Source organism: Durio zibethinus, chromosome 26, assembly GCF_047325235.1.
Source record: "Durio zibethinus cultivar Kanyao isolate XHJ-2024 chromosome 26, ASM4732523v1, whole genome shotgun sequence".
In the NCBI taxonomy this organism is placed as follows: Eukaryota; Viridiplantae; Streptophyta; class Magnoliopsida; order Malvales; family Malvaceae; genus Durio; species Durio zibethinus.
In genome coordinates this window covers 2525563-2549332 of record NC_143187.1, presented here as the reverse complement: position 1 = coordinate 2549332, position 23770 = coordinate 2525563, and the positions used below count along the sequence as shown (strand labels likewise).

Here is a 23770-nt window from a genome sequence, read left to right as displayed (position 1 = left end):
TGTTGAAAAAGAAAATTCTGTGTGCCAATGCAGAAATGGTCTTTTTTTTCTGATGGAATAAATCCTCAGCCATGCATTTTTTATATTGTGATTTACAAATACATAATTACATTAAAATAATTAATTCGATTAACTAGAGTATAATTTTTTCTCAAAAAACCGAATAGATCCTTTTTCCAAAAAAAAAAAAAAATCTGAACTTCGCTACAATGAAGTATATTGCATTAGTTTAATCAGAAATAAAGAGATATTCATTGATTCATAGTTACATGCAACAAAATCTTCAATTACAATGAAAGGATTTGTGTTTTGTAATAAATAAAATAAATGTATAAAAGTCATAAGAGTTGATAGGAATAAAACATACAGGAACTTTTTAACCGTAGATGGATCTTGCTTTAACACTCTACGTACATTAAGTATCAAACCAAAAATTCTAGCGTCTTTGGAAATTAAACACCTTTATGGACATGGTAAAGATTGCTGCAAAGAGTACTGTGAAAGCAAGAATTACAGCTGCAACTACTCCCAGAAAATCATGTCTGAAGTCAAAATAATCTCTCAAGTATTGTTCAACTGTCTGACCGGTGAAGTCGCCATCCAGAAGAGGCTTCTGTATATCTCCAAATTGTGAAACAACCAATCCATACAAGGTCCAAGATACTGGACAAATCCAATAGTACCATCTCCACCACACAGGCATACTCTGCAATTGAATGAGTTGGAACAAAAGTTAGTCCTCAAGATATGTGTGCATGTATGTATACCAAGAACTTGAAAATGAAGAATCATGTGAAGGCAGATCAACTTACAGGTCTTGGGATGATGAATCCTGAAAAGAGATTCCATATTCCATAGAATGCTGCGGAAACTATGGATGCAATGTGGTGGTTTGGTGTGACAGCCACAGCCATCATGCCATAGAAGGTGAAGTACAGTAAGGTGAAGTACATAAAGAAGAGATACCAGAAGAACTTTGCAGCAGTCCATTCAAACCCGATCATCGCATACACTATAAGGCCATACACAGCAGCTTGAACAAAAATGTAAGGCATCTCGATTAAGACCTGCACTTGCAAAAATGGAAGTCAATTATAAGATGCTAAAATTTTGTACAACTTTCTTTATGTTTTCAAGTATTCAAAATGTGAAAGCTTACCTGGGAAATGGCATATGGCATGGCAGAATACATTCCAGCAGCTCTTTCTCTATAAAACACTGTCCTTTCAACGGCAACAACAGGTTGCACAGATGCAGCGTTTTGGATACCAAGGAAAAGAACTGCAGCATACATTGAACCCATTGCATTGGACAGATCTTGCTTCCCATCCCTGTAATTTCACAACGTGACTTAGATATATATGAAGTTGATAAAAGCCAACATTGAGGCTTAAGCTTTTGTGCTTGAGTTGTAGCTTACGTTTTAGAGCCAAGGTCCCAGAACAATGTGCCAAACATTAATGCTATGACAGTTGTAAAAAGCAATCTCACGGCAGCATATGGTGGGTTGCGCCAATATGACCAGTGCTGCTTCCATAAGCAAGCATTAATCTGAGTCAAGAATGACGTAGAGTACTGAGTTGGAAAATGGAGTTCCTTTGAACCGGGAGCAGGTTTGCTTAAATCTTCAATAAGAGCTTTGTTTCTCCTGAACAAATGGCATACGTCAGTAGCAAATTCAAGGTAGCTGAGATAGCTATGCCAGATATAGATTTTATGCTGAATTAAAGTAATCAGTTGAATCAGTTTACACTTTTTCTTGCAATGTTGTGTCTGAGTAGCTTATCATTACCTGTACAGTTCTGAGTTTTTGTAGATATCGGCAAAATCAGCACCTAAAGCTAATTCCTGCGCTGTTGTGGTAACTTCCAACATCCAAGTTGCTGGATTGTAGCCATCTTTGATTTTGCTAACTCCTTGAATTCCCTGAAGGAGATGAACATTATAGTGTTTAAGATATAGTTCATGTGAACTGAGAATGAATAAGCTATCAACTATGTAATTTGTGGTCTTTCATTTCATCTCACCTCAAAATACTTGATAAGATGTTTAGAATGGTGTCCTAATGGCCCTACATATATCTCTTGTCCTCCCCGCTTCATAAGGAATAGCTGCAATATATGGCATGTTTATTCAGTTACACAATTGTATAAAGAACCAACTAAAAAAGCAGCAACTTATTTCAAACTGATTTTTAAGTTTTTCACCTCATCAAATGCTTCAAATATGTCTATACTTGGCTGATGGATGGTACACACAACTGTTCTTCCAGTGTCCACTGTGTTCCTAACTGTTCTCATGACGATTGCAGCAGCTCTTGCATCAAGCCCTGAAGTTGGCTCATCCATGAAAATGATTGAGGGGTTTGCCACTAGCTCAACCGCAATAGTAAGCCTCTTTCGCTGCTCAGTTGATAAACCACTTACACCAGGTAAACCAACTAGTGCGTGCCTTAACGGATTCAGTTCCACAAGCTCCATGACTTCCTCAATGAACATCTGAAAACATATGTTGAAATTAAACCATCAACTTAATCCAGGCCAGAGTGATCATTAGGAAGATGTGTAATTTTGTTGGACTCTGTTGTCAGGATTTCAATCCAGATAAAATGACCTATATACTCCAGTCATTGAAACGATACAATAATTGGTAAAGAATCCTTTTCTTTTTCAACTCAGTTCTTGAATTCATTCTATTCAGTAGGCAATGGAGGGGTAAATGAAAAGAATTTTTATCAAACTAAAAACTTCTCAACCTGAATAAGTCCTTGGAGTTTGAAATCGAATTGTCTATTGGCTTATCTTAGTGAAAACCTCTAACATGTACCAAAGTAGATTAAGAGACTTGAAAGAGTTTAGGGTTTGATGAATGCCAACCTTTCTTGTTTCAGCATCAACTTCGGCAGGTAGTCGAAGCCAAGCAGAATAGAGCAAGGACTCATACACAGTGACATGGGGAGAGTGAATATCATTTTGCTCACAGTATCCGGATACTCGAGCAAATGTTTCTTGTTTCTTCGGGAAACCTGAAACTGTGATGTTCCCATCGATATAACCACCAGTTTTTCTGCCAGCAAGCACATCCATAAGAGTGGTTTTCCCAGCACCACTAACACCCATTAGAGCTGTGAGAACGCCTGGTCTGAAAGCACCACTAACACCCTTCAGTAGCATCAATCTATCTTCAGTGACACCTTGTTCTTTCATTTCCTGCAAAGTTTCAATTGAAGCAAATAAACTCTTATATATCTGGACCACATTAAACTGAAACAAAATACAATCCGACCATTGAACATATATGGTATTTGTACATGGAACCTTATGTTACCTGTGGCATATCAACTGAATAGATAATGTCGTCAAATGTGATGGAATGTGGCTCAAATGGAAGAACCATTCCCTTTTTCTTGTTACCACTGGCCCCAACAGTTGCCTCAGTAACAGATGAGGACTTGGATGAGATGCTTCTTCGAATATCATCCTGAATCTCTGCATGTCAACTAGATTTAGTATTTTACATAATGGCTTGTACACAAACACACTGACACACATATAGATTAGCTCTAATACCTGATCCAGTCACACGACTTGAGCTTCTTTCAAAGTTTGATAACTGAATGCTTGCGCCAACTCCAACTCCATTGGATTGTTCGTTGCTTTCAGGTTCTTCTGATATTACTGCCTGAGGCTTCTCAAATGCTGCATATTTATATTTAATTGAAAAAAGGTAAAAATTTAGCTCTCCCTTCCAAAGAGGCATAAGTTTTAAGTAGATACAGCTATACTCACGGTTTAGATAGGCAAGAGCCAGAGTAAAACAAAAGTTGAACAATAATCCGAATCCAATCAATCCCCCTACTCCGATCCAATACCAATGTGAATCATGGAAGAAACCCCTGGACTTCAAAACTTCAATTCCCAGTGATTCTGTTGAGTTCGGAAGAACCTTCGATACGAAAGAAAATACCATAAAAGATCAGCAGATTGTTTAGAGATAAAAGCAGAATCATAGACATGGCAGATTCAAAGCATTACCCGACTCCACTGGTTCCCAAGGAACTCATTAACCATCAATGCGTTTTGACCATACATCATAGGTGAAATCCAGTAACCCCATATCCACCATTTCTTTATGTCCTCTGTGACATTAAACAAAGAAAAGTGATTAGAACTGTCTAAAGTTTGATGTCCCGTTCTGTCTAAAACTTATCATACCTCGTGACAGGACAAAGCCACCCAATGCAAAAAGTACGAGCAAAGCAAATGACCCAAAAGTGTTGGCAACAATCATGTTTCTACCGGTTGCTGCAATGAAGCGAAACAACCCCGAAGCCATCTGGTTAGCGAGAACGAGTACAAAGTACTGCCTGAACAACCTGCGCCAGGCAAATTACTTACATCAATTTGGATCAAAGCTAATAAGCAAGCAATTATATATACTACTACTCAAGTTCCCCCTGAAATTTTTATTGCCCTTTCTTTTGTTTACCTTTCAACATTCGGATCAAATCCAATGACATAGTAGGTAAGAAATACCCATATGGCAACTTCTACAAATGTAATAGGAATCTTGAGTATCCATGTTGGTAGAGCATATGCCCATGAAGGAAAGAATAGGAGGTCTCTTTGCTTGTAAAAGACAGGAAGCTTAGCAATGGTCATAGAAAGTTCAGACATTCCATTAAACATGATCATAATCAAGCCAAAAAACAAGGCTCCCATATAGATTCCTCCCCCTTCAACTGAACCTTTGTTCATCTCAGTCCTCAGAAAGAGTGTCATGGTAATTAATGCCATGATTGTGAGCTAGTAGCAGAAAGAACAAAAAAAGTAAGTCACAGTCATATAAACCATAATAATTGTGGTAAAAGAATTAAATATCATAAGTACGCACTTGAATGAACTTGAAGATGTAGACGAAAGAGTTTCTCTTCATCAGCAGAAATTCCCTTGAGATGCAAGCTTTCAGCAACTCCCGCTTTCCAACACCATACTTTTTGGTTGTCAAAGCAGCAGGGTGGCTCTTGGTTTTTTCAAATTGAGTTCCAAGTTCATCTCCGAGTTTCATTCCCACATGGAATGACTGGAACGCCTCAGCGAATTCATCGGCCTTGACAAACCTATAAGGTTGATCTCTACGCATCCAATACTGCATTTGATCTTTCTTTGATGTAACCTGCAATGAACAAAATCGAGTTAAATGTGATAGAAGAGCAGCTTTGTCCCAATGCAGAAAGGAAGAAAACCTCTGTCAAGACTTACTTCTTGCAAGAAGTCAGCCACGCCTTTTCTCTCAGGACACCTGAAGCCCATAGATTCAAAAAAGCTCAGCACATGTTCGCGGGGACCTTGATATACTATCCGGCCATCAGAAAGGAGAATAATGTCATCAAAAAGATCATAAGTCTCTGGAGCTGGTTGGAGAAGAGAGATGACTGTGGTTCCATTAAGGATGTGAACAGTTTGCCTAAGGGAGTTCACAATTTGGAAAGTTGTAGAGCTGTCCAGACCAGTAGATATCTCATCCATAAACAGTGCCCTTGATGGTCCAACCAGCATTTCACCTAATTGCATCGACATGATTAGATTTCATGACAAGAAATTTAGGGTACTTTGGTAATGGAATTAATGGTTAACTGATTTCATCAATTACCTGTTGTGACACGCTTCCTTTGTCCACCAGAGATACCCCTTAACATTTCATCTCCTACCATAGTGTCTGCACATATTTCCAGTCCTAAAACCTGCAAATTTTATGGTAAAGGTATTCAATAAGTAAATAATTTTTATCCTGGTTTTTCAATATCTTTCAATATACTTCAGTTTTCTGCAACATTACCTTTAGAATATAATCTGTGATGACGTTTGCTTCCTGGCCTTCTGTTGCTGCTGCCTGAAATGTTAAAAATGACAAAGTAAATCAAGATGAATACAAGATTCTCTATAATGGAGATTCCTGTGAGATAAAATTAATCTTAATTTGAATTAAATTTCTGATTTTCAATCAATTTTGTTTCCTATTGTCATGAATGAAAAGACCAATCCAAGTTAATTGATTGGCTTGAGTGCATAGAACATGATTTCAAGCTACATATGCAACTAATTTCACAGGACGCCTCCAGCAGACGCATTCTGCCAGTTAGGAATAAAAGATGTCCGTATTTTACATCAAAATGGCTTTTTGGTTCTTACCTTCATGAAGACATCAATATCAGGATCAGGTTTAATATTTGCTTGTTTCTCTCTTCTTGACAACTCTGCTAGCATCTCTGTAAAGGCCCAAAACAACAAAATTTAATGCTTTGAAGAACCAAAAAAACATGTAGATTGTTCCAAAACCAAAAGGGGTGGAAATCAATCAAACTAACCATAACGGGATCCAACCCCTTGGCATCTTGCAGAAAAGGCCAAAGTTTCCCTCACAGTCATTTCCCCTATGTGAAGATCATGTTGACTGATATAGGCAGCTGTTCTCTGGGGCACAAACTCATCCATTCCATGCCCATTGTAAGTCACTCTCCCCGAACACTGGAAGCGAATTTCACTTCCAAATTAGAAATAGAAGCAAAGACAGAATTTAATGCAAAAACAAGAAGCCTAGAAAGGACACCAATGATAGAAAAGTAAATTTTCTAGAGCACCTTGAGAGCGGGGTCGAGCTTCCCAGCTAAAGCCAACAAGAGAGTGGTCTTTCCAGAACTTGGAGGACCCAAAAGCAATGTCATCCTGTAATAAATACATGAGAAGAAAAATAGTTGATGAATTCCAGGATCTCCAATCTTTAAGTTTAACAGTAAAAATAAAAATTCAGGTGTTGATGAGAACTGAGATCGCCATGTTACCTGCCCGGCTTAATGATTCCACTGACATCATTGAGGATAGTCAGCTTTTTCTTTCTACTAGAAAGAATACCCATATCATTCAAGAAGCCCTGTAATCACAGTACAAATTGGAACGTGAGAAAGAATCCTTAAAAAAAAAAAAACTGTGAAATGATAAAGTAGCGAATATTTTCTAGGTTGGTACCTCAAATATATTAGTAGTGAAATTAAGAACTGTAGGCAAAGCACTGGTTCCTACAAAAGCTTCAGCTTCAATATTTAGATGTTCGAATCTGACTTCGATTGTGGGAAGATCAATGCCAACCCTGAAAATAAAAAAAGACCAATGCAAATGATTATTAATACATGAGAACAGGACGTTCAAGGACTAAAACAGGGTACTCTGTTTAGTTTTATTCTTTCCCTCCAAAATATTTCTTTCCATTTCTGTTTTACTAGTAACCAAACATAAAAAAACACAAAAACTCTATACCTATCTACACGGTTCTTGAGCTTCAACAAGAACTTCTCATTATCTTCCTCAGCAACTTTGACCAACCTCTCAAGCAAAGTCCTCCTTTCTTGCCATCCAAGGTCATAAACATCGATTTCATTTGCACCACCTTGAGAGCTAGTCAATATACCTTTCCTGAGACGAGCAACAGTGGGTAGTTTCTCAAGTGCAGCCCACTTTAAAGCTTCTTCATCATCCTCTTCTCTTGAAGACCTTGAAAAAACTTCCACACCATTGTTTCTCCATATCGAAGAACTACCTGCTCGTAAACTTCCCCGTAAACTACTACTCGCTTTATAAATATCAGCACCCTCCATTGGCAAAAACTTTCACGTCCCCGGAGATCAAATAAAAGAATAAAAAAGTGGGTTTTCCTTTTAAAAAACAAGAAACTCAAGAATTGAATGAATTGAAGAAAATAACTTGTTTGGTACTGTTTTCTTATCAGGCTGTCTTTGAACCTGAACAAGAAATCTCAATGGTTTTGAAACTGAAAGAACAAACAAAACAACAGTATGAAGTTCGGGAAGATCGTGGTGCAAGAAAATCAAGGTTTGCTATATATATATATACATATAAGGTTGTTAGCAATAATACTGGCGGCCCTTTTTTTTTTTTTCTTGTTATCTGTCAAAGTTCAAAATTTTCCGGGGTGTTTCGTGGGGATTGAATTATTTGTTTTAAAATAAAGGAAAAAAAAAAAGAAGATTCTTAATCTGTTTCAAGTCATTTCCAACTTTTCTTTTGTACAGACAAAATCCATTAGCTTTTCCATGCCACCATTTTTGAAATTGAATATTAATTAATTTTCGGTTATTTCTTGGTTCTTTACTGTTTTGGAAATAGTAATTTGAAGGGTTCTTGTTCCCACTATTGTCCTGTTTACCAAAAAAGCTGCCAACTAATAGACAAATGGATCCAATATTACAATTTTGTTTGTCGTGTCTTATTATTTAACAAAATTTGGATTTCAAAACTTTGATCAATTTGTTTTTTCCTTTATTTCACGTGTTAATTAGACTAATTAAATTATAAGAACATACTTTTGATAAATAGAGTTAGTTTTTATTTTTTATTAAATTTAATAAATAATTAAAAATAATTAATTACGTCAAAATTGGCACTCCGCTAGTTCAAAACATCAAAAAGCCAACATGATATAACTTATACAATATGTGTTTGTCTGGAAAGTCATAAACATGGATCATGAGAATCCACTAAATCAAAGGAATATTTTTTAAAATATGTTTAGATGACATAATTGCTGAGCTATGACCTACATTAATTTTAAAAAAAAATTATATATATGCTAATTTCAAAATAATTTTCAACTCTAATAAATTGGACCAAAAGCATCAGAAAATTTTTTGGTTAAGAAAAGGATCTAATCTGTGCATATTTCGTGGAAATTGAAGTTGGAACTCTGATATTAACATAAAGAAATTTCTTTTGAGTTTTTTGATAAATGAAAACGTCAAAAGATTAAAAAAAAAAAATCTTGATGCTGCGGAAGTTAAATGGGCATTTAGATTTAATTTTTGCTTCTAATTGTTTCTATTTATAACTTTCATATAAATTTTTATTGAAATTTATGACACATGTCGAATTTCCCTCCCTTACCAACCTTTTCTGGAAAAAAAAAAAAAGGGTAATTTTTTCAAATCGATAAAAAATTACTTCATATCAGCCTGTCATGTAGTTTTTTCTTTTTCCTGATTTTTCCGGGTTTCTTGGTCATATTAGTAAACACGTCACATCACAAAGTTTCAAAATTTATTCAGAAATGAATTAGCAAATTTAATTGGTCACGGTCCATTTGATCTAGAAATAAATACATCGTATCATTTGAAATTATACTAGGTTGAATGATAAATTTTTTACCAAAATGTGACAATTTTTCCCATTTTTTCAATTTCTTATTAGTTAATAATACATCACATTGCATAATTCATCTTAAAAATTTTAAAATCAAATCTTGAAATAAGTGGAATAAGATTTATAAAATGAAATAAAATGTCAATTATTTCGCGTTGACATAATTCAAATCCTTGTGAACAAAAAAAATTTTTTTTAAATATTATCGAATTTTGAATTGGCTTTAGTCAATTTAATTAATAATCAGGAAACAACATCATATTTTGAAATAAAAGCCAATCCCATATATAAAAACAAGGTGAAAAAACTGACTTAGACTAGAAATTTGAATATCAAGCAAGGAATATCTTTCAAATTTTATAAAAAAAAAATTATAAATCCAAAAGATAATACTAATAATAATAATAATAAAATTAAGACATCATAAACTTCCTATGAAACATCACCAATGACGTCATCTTCGGAGTTTTGGGGAACAAGTAATGTGGTTCGTGACCAATGGGTGATGTCTTGTAACAATATGGAAAACAGTGGTGAATTTTCCGACATTGACTTGACTCATCTTTGCCTTCTAGAAATACCACCAATCGAAAATTGAACACGACTAGTTAAATAATAGTCATTGGAAATCTTAATTAAGTCTGCATTTTGCTTCTAGAAACACAACTGTACCTTAAAATTAGGGGCATCTTCCGCAATTCTAGTCATAATTTTTTTTTCTTTTTATATGAGAAAAGAGTTCTTTTTTATATATCAATAAAATGTTTTTAATTTTATAAATGAATTAAAATATTATCTCACATTTTATTTTTAATATTTTTTAATTTTATTATACTTGGAAAATATCAGGTCTTGTCACCTTTCCAATTTTGATAAATTCAATTATCAGTAAATATTATAATTTTTTCAAAAAATTTGAGATTTCAATCCAATATTAAAAAAAAAAAGACATGCATTTTTTTAAAAAAGAAAATGCCTTTGTTGTTAAGCAAAATACTCGTCTCCATTTCAGTAAGGATAAATAGTGAAAATATTTGCAAATTCTGATCAAATTTTAAATTTTCAATTTTTTAAGTGAAAAATTGTTTTGAACCACGTGATAAATGCCATAATAAATTCTTCTTTTAGAAAAAGGTAAACAATTGAATGCAATAATTAAAATTACACCACAAATGATATTATTTTTTTTTCTTATAAATTACCTTCTTTCAATATATTAAGACTCTTCTAGAAGAAAAAACAAACATGAACCAAATATTTTGGAGTTTGGACAGAATCCAGTTTCTTTTCTTTATAATTTTCTTTCTTAATGCCATAATTATATATTATGTGATAAGAATTTTTTCCTTAATAATTCATAATTTCTGTGAATATTCATACTTTACCTGTATTATCCAATTTATTTGAAAATTTTATAATTTTATCAACAAAAAAATTTTCACAAATTTAAATTTAAGTTTTTACATACACATATAAATCCATATAAAATTTGAAACATTACAATCTCTTTAATTAAAATTTGACGTTTTCATAAAATTTAAATAATATCAAAATCACATCATGTGTTAAGATTTTAAAAATAATTTTTACAAAATGATATTTTACAAATACTCACTTGAATTTTATAAATGATCCGATGTAATACTTAGTTCTCACATTTTCAATTGATGATTGATCTAATATTAATAGAAAAAATTTACACTTAATTTATAAAATATTATTTATTTGAATAAAAAAAATATCACAATTTTATATTATAAAATACACTTAACAAATATACATTTAAATTTTTATATATATACACCATATCATATCAACATAATTACTCAATAAGAGATTAAGATATTACATTTTATTGCTTTTTTTAAAATTGTAGTTGAAATCAAGAAAAAAACTCTTTTTTTTTCTACAGATGAAGATCAACACCACGTAATAATTGATCAAAGATAAATTCCCTAATCCATCAACACGTTTTGGTGAAGAAAAAAGAAAAAAAATAGGCCACATGATTTGATTTTGCAGTTAGAAATTTAGTCCAAACGAAGAAACATATTGAAGCATGGGCAACCGAACCTAGAAGTAGAAGGAAATTTTATGCACGGTACTCTTTGGCCTTGACCAATGCAGGTTTGGCTATAAGGACTGGACCTAATCCAACCAATTTTACGTTTGAGTTCTTTCAGTCTTCACTCCAGCATCCCGAATTTCATGCATCTTCGGTTCTTCCCAACGCTGCGAAAAAGACCACGACTGCGGTCCGCAGCCCCAATCGACCGAAGACTGGTTGCTAGGATAAGTTAGGCAGTCCCCGCCTCCTTAGAACTCTCAATACTTAAATTTATTTTTTGAAAATTACAAATTCAAAAAAATTTATATTTTTAATATAATTTTTAGTTATATAGAGAGTAAAAGATATAAAGATAAATTTTAAAAAAAATTTAAAAAAATTTGTTCCCATTTTTTAATTAACTAATTTTCTTTGTTTTTCTGAGAAAATTATTAGGACTCTAAATTATTTTAAATTTAATCTTTGTGCATTAAATACTTTTCCACCGGTCTTGCTATTCATGTGAGCAAGTGATCGGTCATGTGTGCCTCTAAAATATTGGTTGTTAATTAACCAGAAAACATGCACTTTCTCCACAAAAATTTCGGACATTTCTTAGGACTTTGTCCAATTCTGCTGCCCACCATGCATCCGTTTATTTGACTTTTCTTTCTTCTTAATTACTAGCGGTTGCCAGCCTCCATCTTGCAAATTAAATTGAACTCGCACTCCATCGACTTCTCCACGCAAGTTTGGAACTAATAATTTTTCATTACAAAACCATTTCTATCAAAAAATTTTAATTCCAAATTACAAAAAAAAATCAATACATTAAAAGTAGATTATATGTTTTTTTTTTTTTCACAAGATAATAATTAAACTATATAATAACGTGAAAACTAAAACAAAATGATCATAAGTAAGGTAAAAGAAAGTTGTAAAGATTAGTTGTGACATTTTCTTTTCTTATCAATTACGGTCGATTCTTGTCAAGAAGCATTTCGAAAATAAAGTTTTAATGATAATGATAATGATAATATGAGCAAATAAAATCAGAAAATATTCTAACTATGTTACAGAAAAGATTTCCTTGAGAAGATTTCTACATGCATTAAAACTGTTAAGTTATAATCAATGATCTCCTAAAATGGGAATTATAAATAAAAAAAAATTATAACTTCTAAACGAATGGATTTAACATTGTGTAATCTAAAAACCATACGAATAAAAATAAATGCGGCAAACATTTTAACAGCTTTGGCATGGAATTTGTGGGATCTGCTAGCTGTTATTAATTAGGCGTTAATTAAACTTGTATAACAAATTATAATCAGACATCTATTTTTCCTATAAATTTAATTTAACTACCAAGTTTTTTTCCCTTAACAATTGTTTTTGGGATATGTTGGATTTGTGAAATTTTAAGTTAATAATTTTAGTATTTTGAGGAGAGTCGATAATTTTTTTTTTATAATTTTTCAAGATTGTTAATGAGAATTAAAATTTTTTCATATATATTAAAATTATAAATGAGATTTAACCATTGCATTATATATTAAATTCTATCAAACTTCCTAATTAATGTTCACTAATTATCAAATTTAAGTAAGCAATTTTAATATTTTGACAAGACTAGATTTTTTTTTTAATTTTTAATGAGAATGAATTATTTAAAACTTTTAATATTTACTATGAGCTTCTAATTAGTTAAAGTTGTTAATAAAATTGAACAATTACATTTTATATTAAATTCTATCAAAGTCGAGTATTTTTTTAATAAAATTTATACAAGTCTCGAACTGAAGCCGACTGTCCTAGTATCCAATGAAAACGAGAATCTGAGTTCTCAAATGTCAAGATTTAATAAAGCTCCCCCAAACCATAACGAAGCTGAGCATTCATTGCTTCCATTGACTTTGCCTTCATGCATATACATCGATTTCATTCGGCTGGCCTCGTTATTCACATGGCTTGGATGGAAATCAATATCTAATAAATTGAGACAATATGGATATTAGTTTTTGAGTAGTTTGGTAAGCCTTCATTTTAGACTTTGAGAAATGGATTAGCTTGTTTAGTTAATTTAATTTAATTGATGAGGTATTTTAAATATATATATATATAGACGAAAATAATAATTAATTGAACTGAAATCCAATCATATAGTACTTTTTTCTTCTCAACTTGAATATCCATATTTAATTTGATTAATTTTTAAAAAATGTTTTGATTTTAACATTTTTTAGATTTTTTTACAAAAAAATTACAATATTATTTTTGAAATTATATATCAAACAAATTGTATATATACTAAACAACCCAAGTTTAATTCTTCTTTTTTATTATTTTAGAATTTATTTTTCATCATGGATCTGTATTTTTTGGTCACACATGTTATGGTCTATCATGCCTTCTTTATATTAAAGGCATTTAAATTAAAATTAGCAGAATTTCTAAAGTTCAGAGTTTACACGCTATAGTATTCCTTACTGAAAAGACCCCTAATATATATGATTTGGAAACCAATTTGAACTTGTAATGAAAATCCATCCAAATCTACCATATCCTTGACCTAATTCAAGCCCCACCTTTTGTTAATAGATACAGCAAATATATATAGTTAATGAAATAATTATACATTTCTTACAACGAAACTAAAAGCCTGGAAAACAAGTATGAATAAGATTGAGTTGTCTTGCCAGCCACTGCCAATTGAGGTTTGATCTGATGTAGGGTTGCCTAATTGTAGCTCCAATTTCTTCATGCAATAGAATTGTTTAAGGTATCGGTTTTGGTCGTTCTCTTCCATGAAAAAGGCGTAAAGTGTTATTCTTTCCATTAATTTGCTTCTGGCCTGATCAAGTTTCCTTGGTATAAAAGAACCAGGAAAGATGGAATCGTTGCATCGGAGATCAAGTTACTATAACTGAAAAAAAAATGGAGATCATCACATATTCATGATTCCCCCTCTCATTTAATAATAGCTCTAAACTCGGTAAAAGTATAGCTCCTATATGGTGCAGTCTGTGACAAGTTTGGATATCTGGAGTGACATAATATATATATATATATATATATATATATATATATATAATTTGTTCTTCACAGGCTCCGAAAATTGAACAATTGGATTCAGAAGACGACCACGATAATGACATAATGGGTTTCACATCATAGCATTTTAAGTGTTGTAAAACACAATTTCAGAGGCAGAAATTCTATCCTCTTATGCAAGTAACATGAGATTTCATGATTTTACATTCTTTTGGACACACCCTTATAAGAGTAGCAGAGCAACATTCAGCCACGGAAAATTTATCCAGCAAGAATGGTGAGATTAAACTAAGATAAAACCAACCTGAAGTTGTTTTTGTTCTCTATTTATGGGAAAACATGCAGGACAAACCAAAGCTTTTAATTGCAGTTTTTAGAGGCCATCGTGTTATACTTGGAAAACAAACATGAAAATATCACCTACTTTCACATATATTTTACAAACATCTCTTCTGTCAGTAATGCTGAGAAGGAATTGAACTATTCTTCATCATCGTGCTGTAGCTTACGTGATGTATTCCCATTAACATCAGAGGCAAGCTCTGCTTCAAATGACAGGGAAGGCAACCTCTCATAAACTCTTGATCCTGCAGGAAGAAGCCTACATTGCCTGAAGCCAAGAATCTGGCTAAGCTGCTCATAATTCCACCTTTGCTGACAATAGACAGCAGCCGCAAGGAAAACTGCAGTGATGGGAATGGCAACATCCCCAATATTAGAGTAGAAGTCCAAAGTTGGATTCACAAACTCATACGCCTCTGCGAAGTAAGGATTGGGAACTGGGGCTCGTATATAGTCATAGAAATGAGGGAGAAGTCTGACCACTGTAATCCCAATAAAATACAGTTTCCTGAGAGGTTTACAATCGATTTGCCAGATAAAATTACCAATGACTTGAGGGAGCAAGAAGAAATCTTGAATAAGGCCAATATACTCCCCTAGTTCAATTTCCCATTCCCGTAGTGTTTTGGTCTGACCCCTTGAATCTATAAACCTATCTGTTCGAAGTGGTATCTGACTAGTTTTTACAGTATGAATGATCAGAACAACTACGTATCCAATGACATGTACGACAAGGGTTGCAATAAGTACCCGCTTGTCACTTGGGACACGATGTGATTCGAGTGGGGTTCGTGAAAGTAATCTGATCCGAGATTTCCACACCTTTTGACAAAGCCTCAGAGTCAGAAGGAACATAACCAGCACAAGAAGCTTCACCATGTAATCAATCAAATTCAACCACTGACTCTTCTCAAGATCATAAGATTGCATTTCATAAGAATCAGAAGCCTCTCTCTTGAAGAAAGCTTCGGCGCCAGTAATTAGAGGAAGACCATACCCAAAGGCTTGGACACCCAGCATGACAAGAGAAATAAAAGGAGAGGAATCAGCATTCTGTTTGAGGTAAAACAGTTGACTTGAAATGCAAGCAATTGCTAAAGAAAGAGTCAAAATACGGAGGATTCCCTCAACACCCCGGCGAGAGAGAATATCTTCCCTCTGCTTCCTGTACATAATTGGAAGAGTTTGAAGCTTAACCATTCCAAAATATAGTGGATCATCTTCATTTCTCTGGCTGGCTATGGAAATTCTTGCAGTTGGGTTGACCAACCACCGAGCTGTAGTGGGCGGGTAAGACACTATGACTTCTGTCAAGCAATCCAACCCTGACTCAAGATCCATGCTCTGAAATAAGATCTTCCATGAGGCTCGGACATCCCTGCAGCCAACAAGATACATCCGACCAAAATGTGGATCATAAAGACCCTCCAGAAAAACAACAGAAAAATTGCTATAATCTTTTCCGATAATTGTTAGTTGAGCTGATACATTCAAAAGGAGCTGTTTTTCGGTGTATTCAGCTTTAGTGTGGTAAGGTGTCTCTTCTTCTCTGGTGCTTATATTTCTTGAATACCAATAGCGCCCAAACAATGGACCAAGTGAGAAAATATCCATCTGAATATCAACTCTTGGGGGATGAGAATTTGGAAATGGATCAGGAACTGCAGAGATTTGAAGAGTCAGATCTTCTGCAAGGAGATCAAACCTGGATAAAAAGTCATCTGTGTCTTCTAGTTTAGGAAATTGCAGCAAGGATTTCTTAACTAGAGTTCCAAAACTGAAAGGCTCATTTTTTTCTAGGATTGCACCAGCTGCTTGGATTTTTAAGTAACTATAATAGGGACGTGACACTCTGAAGTAATTCCACAACTCTGAGGGCCTAACTAGCCTTTCAAATGATAAAGGAAAGTACTCCTTATTACTTTTATCAATACTTGAAATACTCCCAACAATTATGCTTCGCTGCTTTATTGAGAATGAGACAGGAATATACAAACAGATACGAGAGTTACAACTACTCCCTTCTACATCTACTATGCCAAGACAACCAACCATGCAAAGCTGCCCACTAGAAGAATTCCAGATTCCTTCAGCAGCTAGAGTCATGTTGCTAAGCCCAGATCTCTGTCTCACTCTATACTGATCCTCTGATGCAGGAACAGCCCAAAAAACTGCAGCAACTCTTGCCGCACTAGCATTTCGATGCCCATTCATTGTCTTGCACCTTACATCCTGCATGTAAAGTATGACATCCTTGAAGGCGCCATTTGTGGCTTTAATCTCTTTATCTGACACAAAAGGACCCAGCTTGCTACAGTAATCATCCATGCCATTGCATTTCCAGTTTGGCACAACAGTGAAAGCTCCACTATTAGTAACTTGCTCAAGAATGGCACAGAAGCTATCTCCTTTGTAGACATCAATGCCAGAATTCATCAAGTTATCTCGATATGGATAAGGATCACAAGCCTTGGATACAATCTTCTCAGAGCCAAACTCATATTTTGTCGACTTGAGCATCTGGGCCAAAACATGAACTTGATCAAAGTACTTAGCATTTGATTTTGGATTTAAACTTTTCAACTCCCCTCGTATCACCCTATCAGTCAATTTATGTGTCAATGGGTAATGAAGAACAAGCAATATCTGATCATCTTGCAAAAGAGGTGCTTGGTTGTAATTTAGATCAGAGCCCTTCAACCATTCCCATGGATTGTTTGAGTCAGACTCCCGAGATGGCAACATTGCATTCCCCAACAAACACAGCACTCTTTCCCCACCATTCTGTTTGGTTTCAGTGTAAATCCCTTCAAATGAAATTGCAAGCTGAGTATGACTAGGCCATATCTGAAATCGAGGACTGCCCTCATACGGCCTCTCTGCAAATGAAGTATCTAGTGTTATGCCCAACATCAGAATCCCACTGACACTTACAGACTTCTTAGTCTGATGAGCGTGATCAACATCTGTGATCCAGAAAGATGATATGTTCGAAGGATCCTTTGAAAAGGTCTTAGGGACATCCCTATCATCAAATGGCATAATGGGAGCATCACCTGCATCCTGCCACCAATCCCCATACCCGAAATTGAGCTCTTCTTTTATGTCAGCTATCCTATTATCTTCAGCTTTGAATTCAGAAGCAGATGATAAAACTGGTTTACAATGTTTCTTTACCTCACCAATTCTTTCATACTTGTACTCCACTTCCGCCGAAGATTCCTTTTTAAACTCAAACTCCACTTTTGGGACATAATTTGCAAACCCTAGGATAAACATCTCATACATTACCCAAACAACAACAACAACCAGATATAAACTCTTCATGGTTCCAAATCTCACTTTTTTCAATATTTCTCAGCTACCCACTTCCTAAAAACCACTAAAAATCAAAACCAATTTCTCAAAACACAAAACAAAAATCACAAAGACTGCAGATTTGCTACTTCCCCATAAAAACTAGTAAAACCGTAGTCACTACAGAATTATTAATCTAAATGAAGACCATCAAGATACAAGCTTATGGCATAGTAGGTACTTTTTGCAAATTCAATGAAGCAATTTAGTACAAGAAAAACAAACCTGAAATTTTGGGTGTGCCTGTTTAAGTTCTCGCAAAGATTTCTGGGAACTTCGATTTAGTGAAACTTTGGATATTGGAGAATGCTTAAAGCGAAAGACTTTGAAAGTAGTTGTCGCGTAACAGGTCAATGCTTGTTGGCTTGTCTTTTTCTTTTTCATTTTTTATTTTTTTTTTACTTTAAGTTAATTTTAGATAAAGTTATGCTGCCGCGAATAGTCAAGAATTAAGTGAATAAAAGGAAAGCAAATTATCCGTCCCCGGATTTTTTTTTTTTAAATTGATTTTTTTTTTTATGTTTGTGATCGTAGAATTTAAGTATTTTCATGCAAATTAATAATTTAATATTTTATCAATAAATTATGAGATTGTTGATAAATATTTAATTTTTTAAAAATATTTTGATTATAAAAAGAAAGAAAAAAATAACTAATCAATTGAAAAATAAATAAAAGAAAATTACAATAATCAAATGCATCCTTCTTGGTTTTTTTTTTTTTTATGGGTTCATTGAAAGTTGTTTATCTTGCATGCCAATTTTATCAATGTATATTCGATGATTGTTAATTTTGTTTAAGAACATGTTAATCGATTGACTTTATCTCAGAGACTTTAAGTGACTTTCAATGTTCAGCGTTAAGCTCGTGACAGAAAATGAAAAAAATAGGAAAGGGGTCCTCTTGTCTTATTTCCTCTAGTAGGGGTAATGGTGTCAGTTTTGGAAGCCTTGAGAAGAACCGAGAGTTTAATGGTGAATTTATTCGGAAAATTAAGGAGAGTAATCCCATGTTAGCCTATCAAAAGCTTTCCTACGCTTAAAAGTATGGATAATTTTTTGAACAACAAAAAACATTATTATCAGCATATTTCATCCCAGGGATTTTTAACTGGATTGATAATGTTTTGCTTATTCTTATTAACAAAATTTTACCAATGGGTCTATACAGGGAGGGAGGGAGCAGCCATTTCAGGATTGTTGTTCTTATGGGAAGGGAGAGAAGACTTTCTCAATAACATCAGTAGTCCCACCATTTTCCCAGCTTATCAAAAGAAAATTGATATCATCGATTACTCCTCTTATAGAAGGATGTAGACGTGAAGTCAGGATTACTGACTTGGGGGACAATTGTTGCCTTGGTAGACAAGACAATAAAAATAAAAATGAAAATAGAAAAGAAAATTTTAACCAAAAAAAGCATTATAAAAAGTAAGCTAAATTCAGTTAGCGATGGTGCTGCAGAGGAGCAAACCAATAAGGTAACTTATAACCAAATAAAGGATTTGATAATGGCTTTCCAACACAGCCTTCCTGTTCTTGAGGCCTGAAATTTGCTCCATTCCAAGCTTCAAGCTGCCTGAAAACCACCTAAAGTCATACTTTTCAGGCAGCTTGAAGGTCAGAAATTTTCTTCCAGAACATGTTTTTAGGCATATGTATGACAAGCTATTTAATGAAGAGCTCAGATAAGAAAATTGCTGTCCATCCCATATGAAAATGGTTACTATAAAGCAGGAATGTAGTTTATGAATTTTCAGCTCCAATGATCTCAAATACCATCCAATCCACCTTATTCATCTTGATGATTCTCTTCATGCCAACAAAGATGTTCCATTGCTTCACAGCCAATCTTCGTTTCTAAATGACTTTAAAAAAAAAAAACCTTCTCTAGCCCCATGTGAACCTCCATCCTTCCTTAGCCACACAAAAAGAAGAGTTCTGCCATCTTATTCAACTTACGTTTGATTTCTAATGCTGCAGAAGAATCCCAAAGAAAACTTAAACTGATCCATGACAAAAAGTTCTACCAACATCTTTCACTTTTAGTAGCAGAATATTCATTCTTCTCATTTGAAATTCCTAATAGACAGATTCATCCGAAAAGAAAATTCTTACCCTTTGAATTTCCGGCACCATGTGAAACCAGATAGTCTTTGAAGAATTTAAACTTTAAATTTGACAACATAGAAGCAATACCCTGTTAACTATGATTTCTATAATGAAAATGACAAAACTTCACCTAAGATACAAGTTTTAAGAAACTTGCTCTTACAAGAACGAGATTTATTATAACTAGTTTGCCAAGGAGCAAGATACATCAAGTCCAATTACTGTAGCAACAGAATAGGAAGAATACATTCCACAACATGCACTGATAAAATCATGTACAAACTGCTAAGCCAGAATTTGGTATATCCAAGAGGATTATCTTCTATCATATGATTCTGGTAGTATAATAATACATAAAATCTGCTGATAAAGATACCATCATAATTTAATCAGCATAGAAATCAACAATAAATATTGTACTTACATTTTAGAGTGCAACTTATCCTACATTGCCTCGTTATCCAGTATCGAGCATTTAGCTGATATAAGTGCAGCTTTAAGGAATTAAACTAGTTTCATCATCAATGGCAGAGCCAAACTTGAATTTGCTAAAACAAGAACCAGAACACTCCATTTTCCTTAGCTTCAGCAATAAAAACAGCAAAATCCCACACACAAACCCCAACGCAGCACTAGAACCAGTCAAAGAAACAGCAGCACAAACCAACATAACAAAAGACTCCTCCTTTGAGTTCATATCCCTAGAGGCCATAGCCAACTCAATGCCAGCAAACAATAAAAGTACTCCAAGAATCCCTATAGGAAACTGACTCAAAATCCTAACAAAAGAGTTTCCAAACACCATCCCAATCACCAACTTCCCAATCCCCAAAAAGACCACTGACCATCCACTCCTTGCCCCAAACCTATACTGACCAGCTAACCCACCAGCACCATGACAAACTGGCATTGCCCCAAACCAACAGCCCACCAAATTCATAACCCCAACACTCACAGAAACCTTAGCAGCAGACAGTTCCCTGTCTGGAAACAAATCACCAGACAGCTTGCAAACTGCAATAACTGAATTCAATATGGACAATGGAATTTGTGGCACAGCTCCTTTCAGAAACCCAACTTTCCAATCTTCCCAGGTAATACTCAGAAATCCAATCTTTGATGGACCAAACTTAATATCATTAAAAATCGAAGGATCGCGTATAAAGCATAAAACTAACCCAAATAAAAACACTATCAAAGCAGCTGGAATTGAACCCATAATTCTCAACCTCTTTGAGCTTCTGCGACGAGGCTCGTTGTCATCAGATTCATTTCCGTTGTGATAATCACCAGAACCTGTGAAGATTACTAAAAAGAGAAGACTTGAAAGGGCCAAAACAAGACCATCAAAGCCCAACCAAGCCCGTGGGGTGGTAGATTTAGAAGCTACGAAATCCTGATTGTAGCGGATATACTTGATGGCTGAGAAGGCAAAGGAGAGGCCTTGAGAGAGCTGGACCCCACGGACAACAGGGAGAGGGAGGATACGGTAAAGAATCGACATCAGACCGGTAGCCCCGAGGAGGAGGAGGACGGCGGCAGTGGAAGCACCAGCAGTCGCGATTTGCGAGGTGGTAAGATGTGGGGTTTCGGAGACGGCGACGGCAGCTATGGATTTCATGGGTTGGACAGGCATGGGGATGTGGAAGAGTAGGCCTGTGATTATGTTGTAAAGAGCAGTAAAGATGAGAGTTGTGGACAGATCTAAATGGGAGACCAAGGTAAGGGTTAGGACTATTGGGATAAAAGTGCCCAAGTCTCCTACTGCTCCTGATAATTCGGAGGAGAGCGTGTTTTTTATGTGGAAATGATGAGACCACCATGACCGGTGGCGCGGGAGGAGAGGAGTAGCGCTGGTGCTGGTGGTAAAGGAGGAGGAAGAAGATTGCTGGTCCATGATTGGATAGCACTTCGGGGAGCTTGGATTGTGGGAAAATGGAAATAATTTTGTCCCTTTTTTTTCCTTGGGATTATGAAAGTGTCTGCTGATTTGGCATGTTTTGATGCTGACGTAGATTTGATTTGTTTACCAATGATATGAGAGGAAATGGGGTGGAAGGTGCAAAGATCAGGGAAAATCTAGGATTATAAAATTATTGGAGTCACTTGAACTAGTTGGCAATGAGATGGGACGGAATGCGTCTGGCTGTTGGGAGATTTGGGAAGTTAGATCAGATCATAAGATGGACAAAATTTTGGCTCTTCAGATCCGTAAAGGGTGCTGTTGGGCTTTGGCTGGCCTTTTCCGGCCTTTTTTATAGATAAAAAAATGTCTTTGCAGGCTCAATCCTTTCAGCAACTTACTTTTTGATGATAAAAAAAAGGGATACATAGATTTTCAATTCTTAAGTTCAAGGTAAAATTTGCTCCACATAAATAATGCATTTGAAATTAACACAAACAAATAAGATTGGAAATCCAAAATCACTTATGACGCATGAACTTATGATTGAATCAACCACGAGAAAGAGATGCTTGGATTAGATCGTGACAGGTTACCACCAGGTGAAGTATTGAAGCCCGAATGCTCCTCTTTGCGGCATATGTTGTTGCTCATGAAGTCCTAATTTACCTATGGCTACGGACACTTGGGGCTTATGGAGATTCAGCAGTTCTGGTCAGTGTTATACCAGACTGATTGAGTTTGAAAGGATAAGATATTTCAGTTTATATTTGATTTTATTATCAGTAATTTTTTTGTGATTATCTAGAAATCTAATGTAAATCTTGATGTTTATCCCCAACTTTCCAGATGCCAATCTTGAGAGTCCTTCATAATTTAGGTCCTAAGCCCAAGACCCAAATAAGCCTAGCCCACTACAATCTAATAAATCCAATAGTTTGAAACAACGTAATCAAATGGCTTTTTTTAGTGGTGTACTTTGTGCTGAAAAGAGGCTTTTCATCAGCTTTTTTATATATTTGGTAATTTTGGTTCAAACGCTAATGATGAACCCAATCTTACTACTTTGGTTTCAAATTGAATAATAAGTGTATCACATCACATCCCTTATCTAAATCCCCAACGAGGTCAAGGTCAAAAAGTATCCCAATTTACTCTCTTTTGGGGGACATAAATATGACAAGATTCAAAGCAAGCATAATAATTACTTTAATTCTTTGATTTTTTTTTTATGATACATGAATTTACTGATTTGAACTAAAAGATTGATGATTTAAGTATGATTCCCTATTTAAACTTCAAAAAAAAAAAAAGAAAAAGCATGATTCCCTAAGTTACTTAAGGATAAAATTCAAAAGTAATGGCAGAATCATAACGTTCCCTTAATATTTTACTGATTTAAATTTCACCCTTTTCTGAAATTTAAAGAATGAAATATGGGAAGATTAAACAAACTTCTTGAATATTTAATATTTACTACCAAATTGAAAAATTAGTAATTAATCGTGCACCCTAATAAAAATTCATGAATTGATAATGTAATAAATAATATAATAAACAACGGTGGATTTAAAATTTTTTTCAAATATATTCATTTATAATATATATAAAATTGTTAACAAATTTATTAATTTTATAAATAGAAAGCACATCCAAATAAAAAATTTTAAGGGCATTCACAAAAAAAAATTTCAATATTTTTTTATTTTTCAATACTTGAACTCTCCTTTAAATATGAAAACGTCAG

At 34.4% G+C, this 23770-nt stretch overlaps 3 protein-coding genes across 4 annotated transcripts; all 3 read right to left on the bottom strand.

The window, feature by feature from the left end:
* Positions 1-228: 228 nt before the first annotated feature.
* Positions 229-7874, bottom strand: LOC111274484 (pleiotropic drug resistance protein 1-like). Its single transcript, XM_022859160.2, has 24 exons — positions 7314-7874; positions 7026-7146; positions 6842-6930; positions 6641-6725; positions 6368-6527; positions 6192-6268; positions 5839-5892; positions 5653-5743; positions 5262-5563; positions 4894-5175; positions 4489-4805; positions 4215-4375; positions 4035-4138; positions 3789-3945; positions 3570-3698; positions 3328-3488; positions 2877-3209; positions 2208-2498; positions 2028-2111; positions 1793-1926; positions 1421-1648; positions 1160-1331; positions 813-1067; positions 229-706 (listed from the first exon to the last, which is right to left on the bottom strand). Exons 1-24 carry the CDS (start codon positions 7649-7651, stop codon positions 437-439), a joined length of 4395 nt encoding a protein of 1464 aa, XP_022714895.2. The 5' UTR covers positions 7652-7874; the 3' UTR covers positions 229-436.
* A 5890-nt stretch (positions 7875-13764) lies between these two features.
* LOC111274485 (PII, uridylyltransferase (DUF2921)) lies at positions 13765-18623 on the bottom strand. Of its 2 annotated transcripts, none has more exons than XR_016334143.1 (2): positions 18235-18623; positions 13765-14182 (listed from the first exon to the last, which is right to left on the bottom strand). XR_016334143.1 is itself a non-coding variant. In XM_022859161.2 (2 exons), the coding sequence occupies exon 2, from the start codon at positions 17977-17979 to the stop codon at positions 14791-14793; it is 3189 nt and encodes a 1062-aa protein (XP_022714896.2). In that variant the 5' UTR covers positions 17980-18024; positions 18235-18380; the 3' UTR covers positions 14600-14790. The 2 variants fall into 2 exon arrangements, 1 of the variants encoding a protein (XP_022714896.2); XM_022859161.2 differs by lacking the exon at positions 13765-14182 and adding an exon at positions 14600-18024 and having other exon boundaries at positions 18235-18380.
* Positions 18624-20338: 1715 nt separating this feature from the next.
* Positions 20339-22266, bottom strand: MOT2 (sulfate transmembrane transporter). Its single transcript, XM_022859159.2, has one exon. It carries the CDS (start codon positions 22015-22017, stop codon positions 20617-20619), a length of 1401 nt encoding a protein of 466 aa, XP_022714894.1. The 5' UTR covers positions 22018-22266; the 3' UTR covers positions 20339-20616.
* Between the last annotated feature and the right edge of the window lie 1504 nt (positions 22267-23770).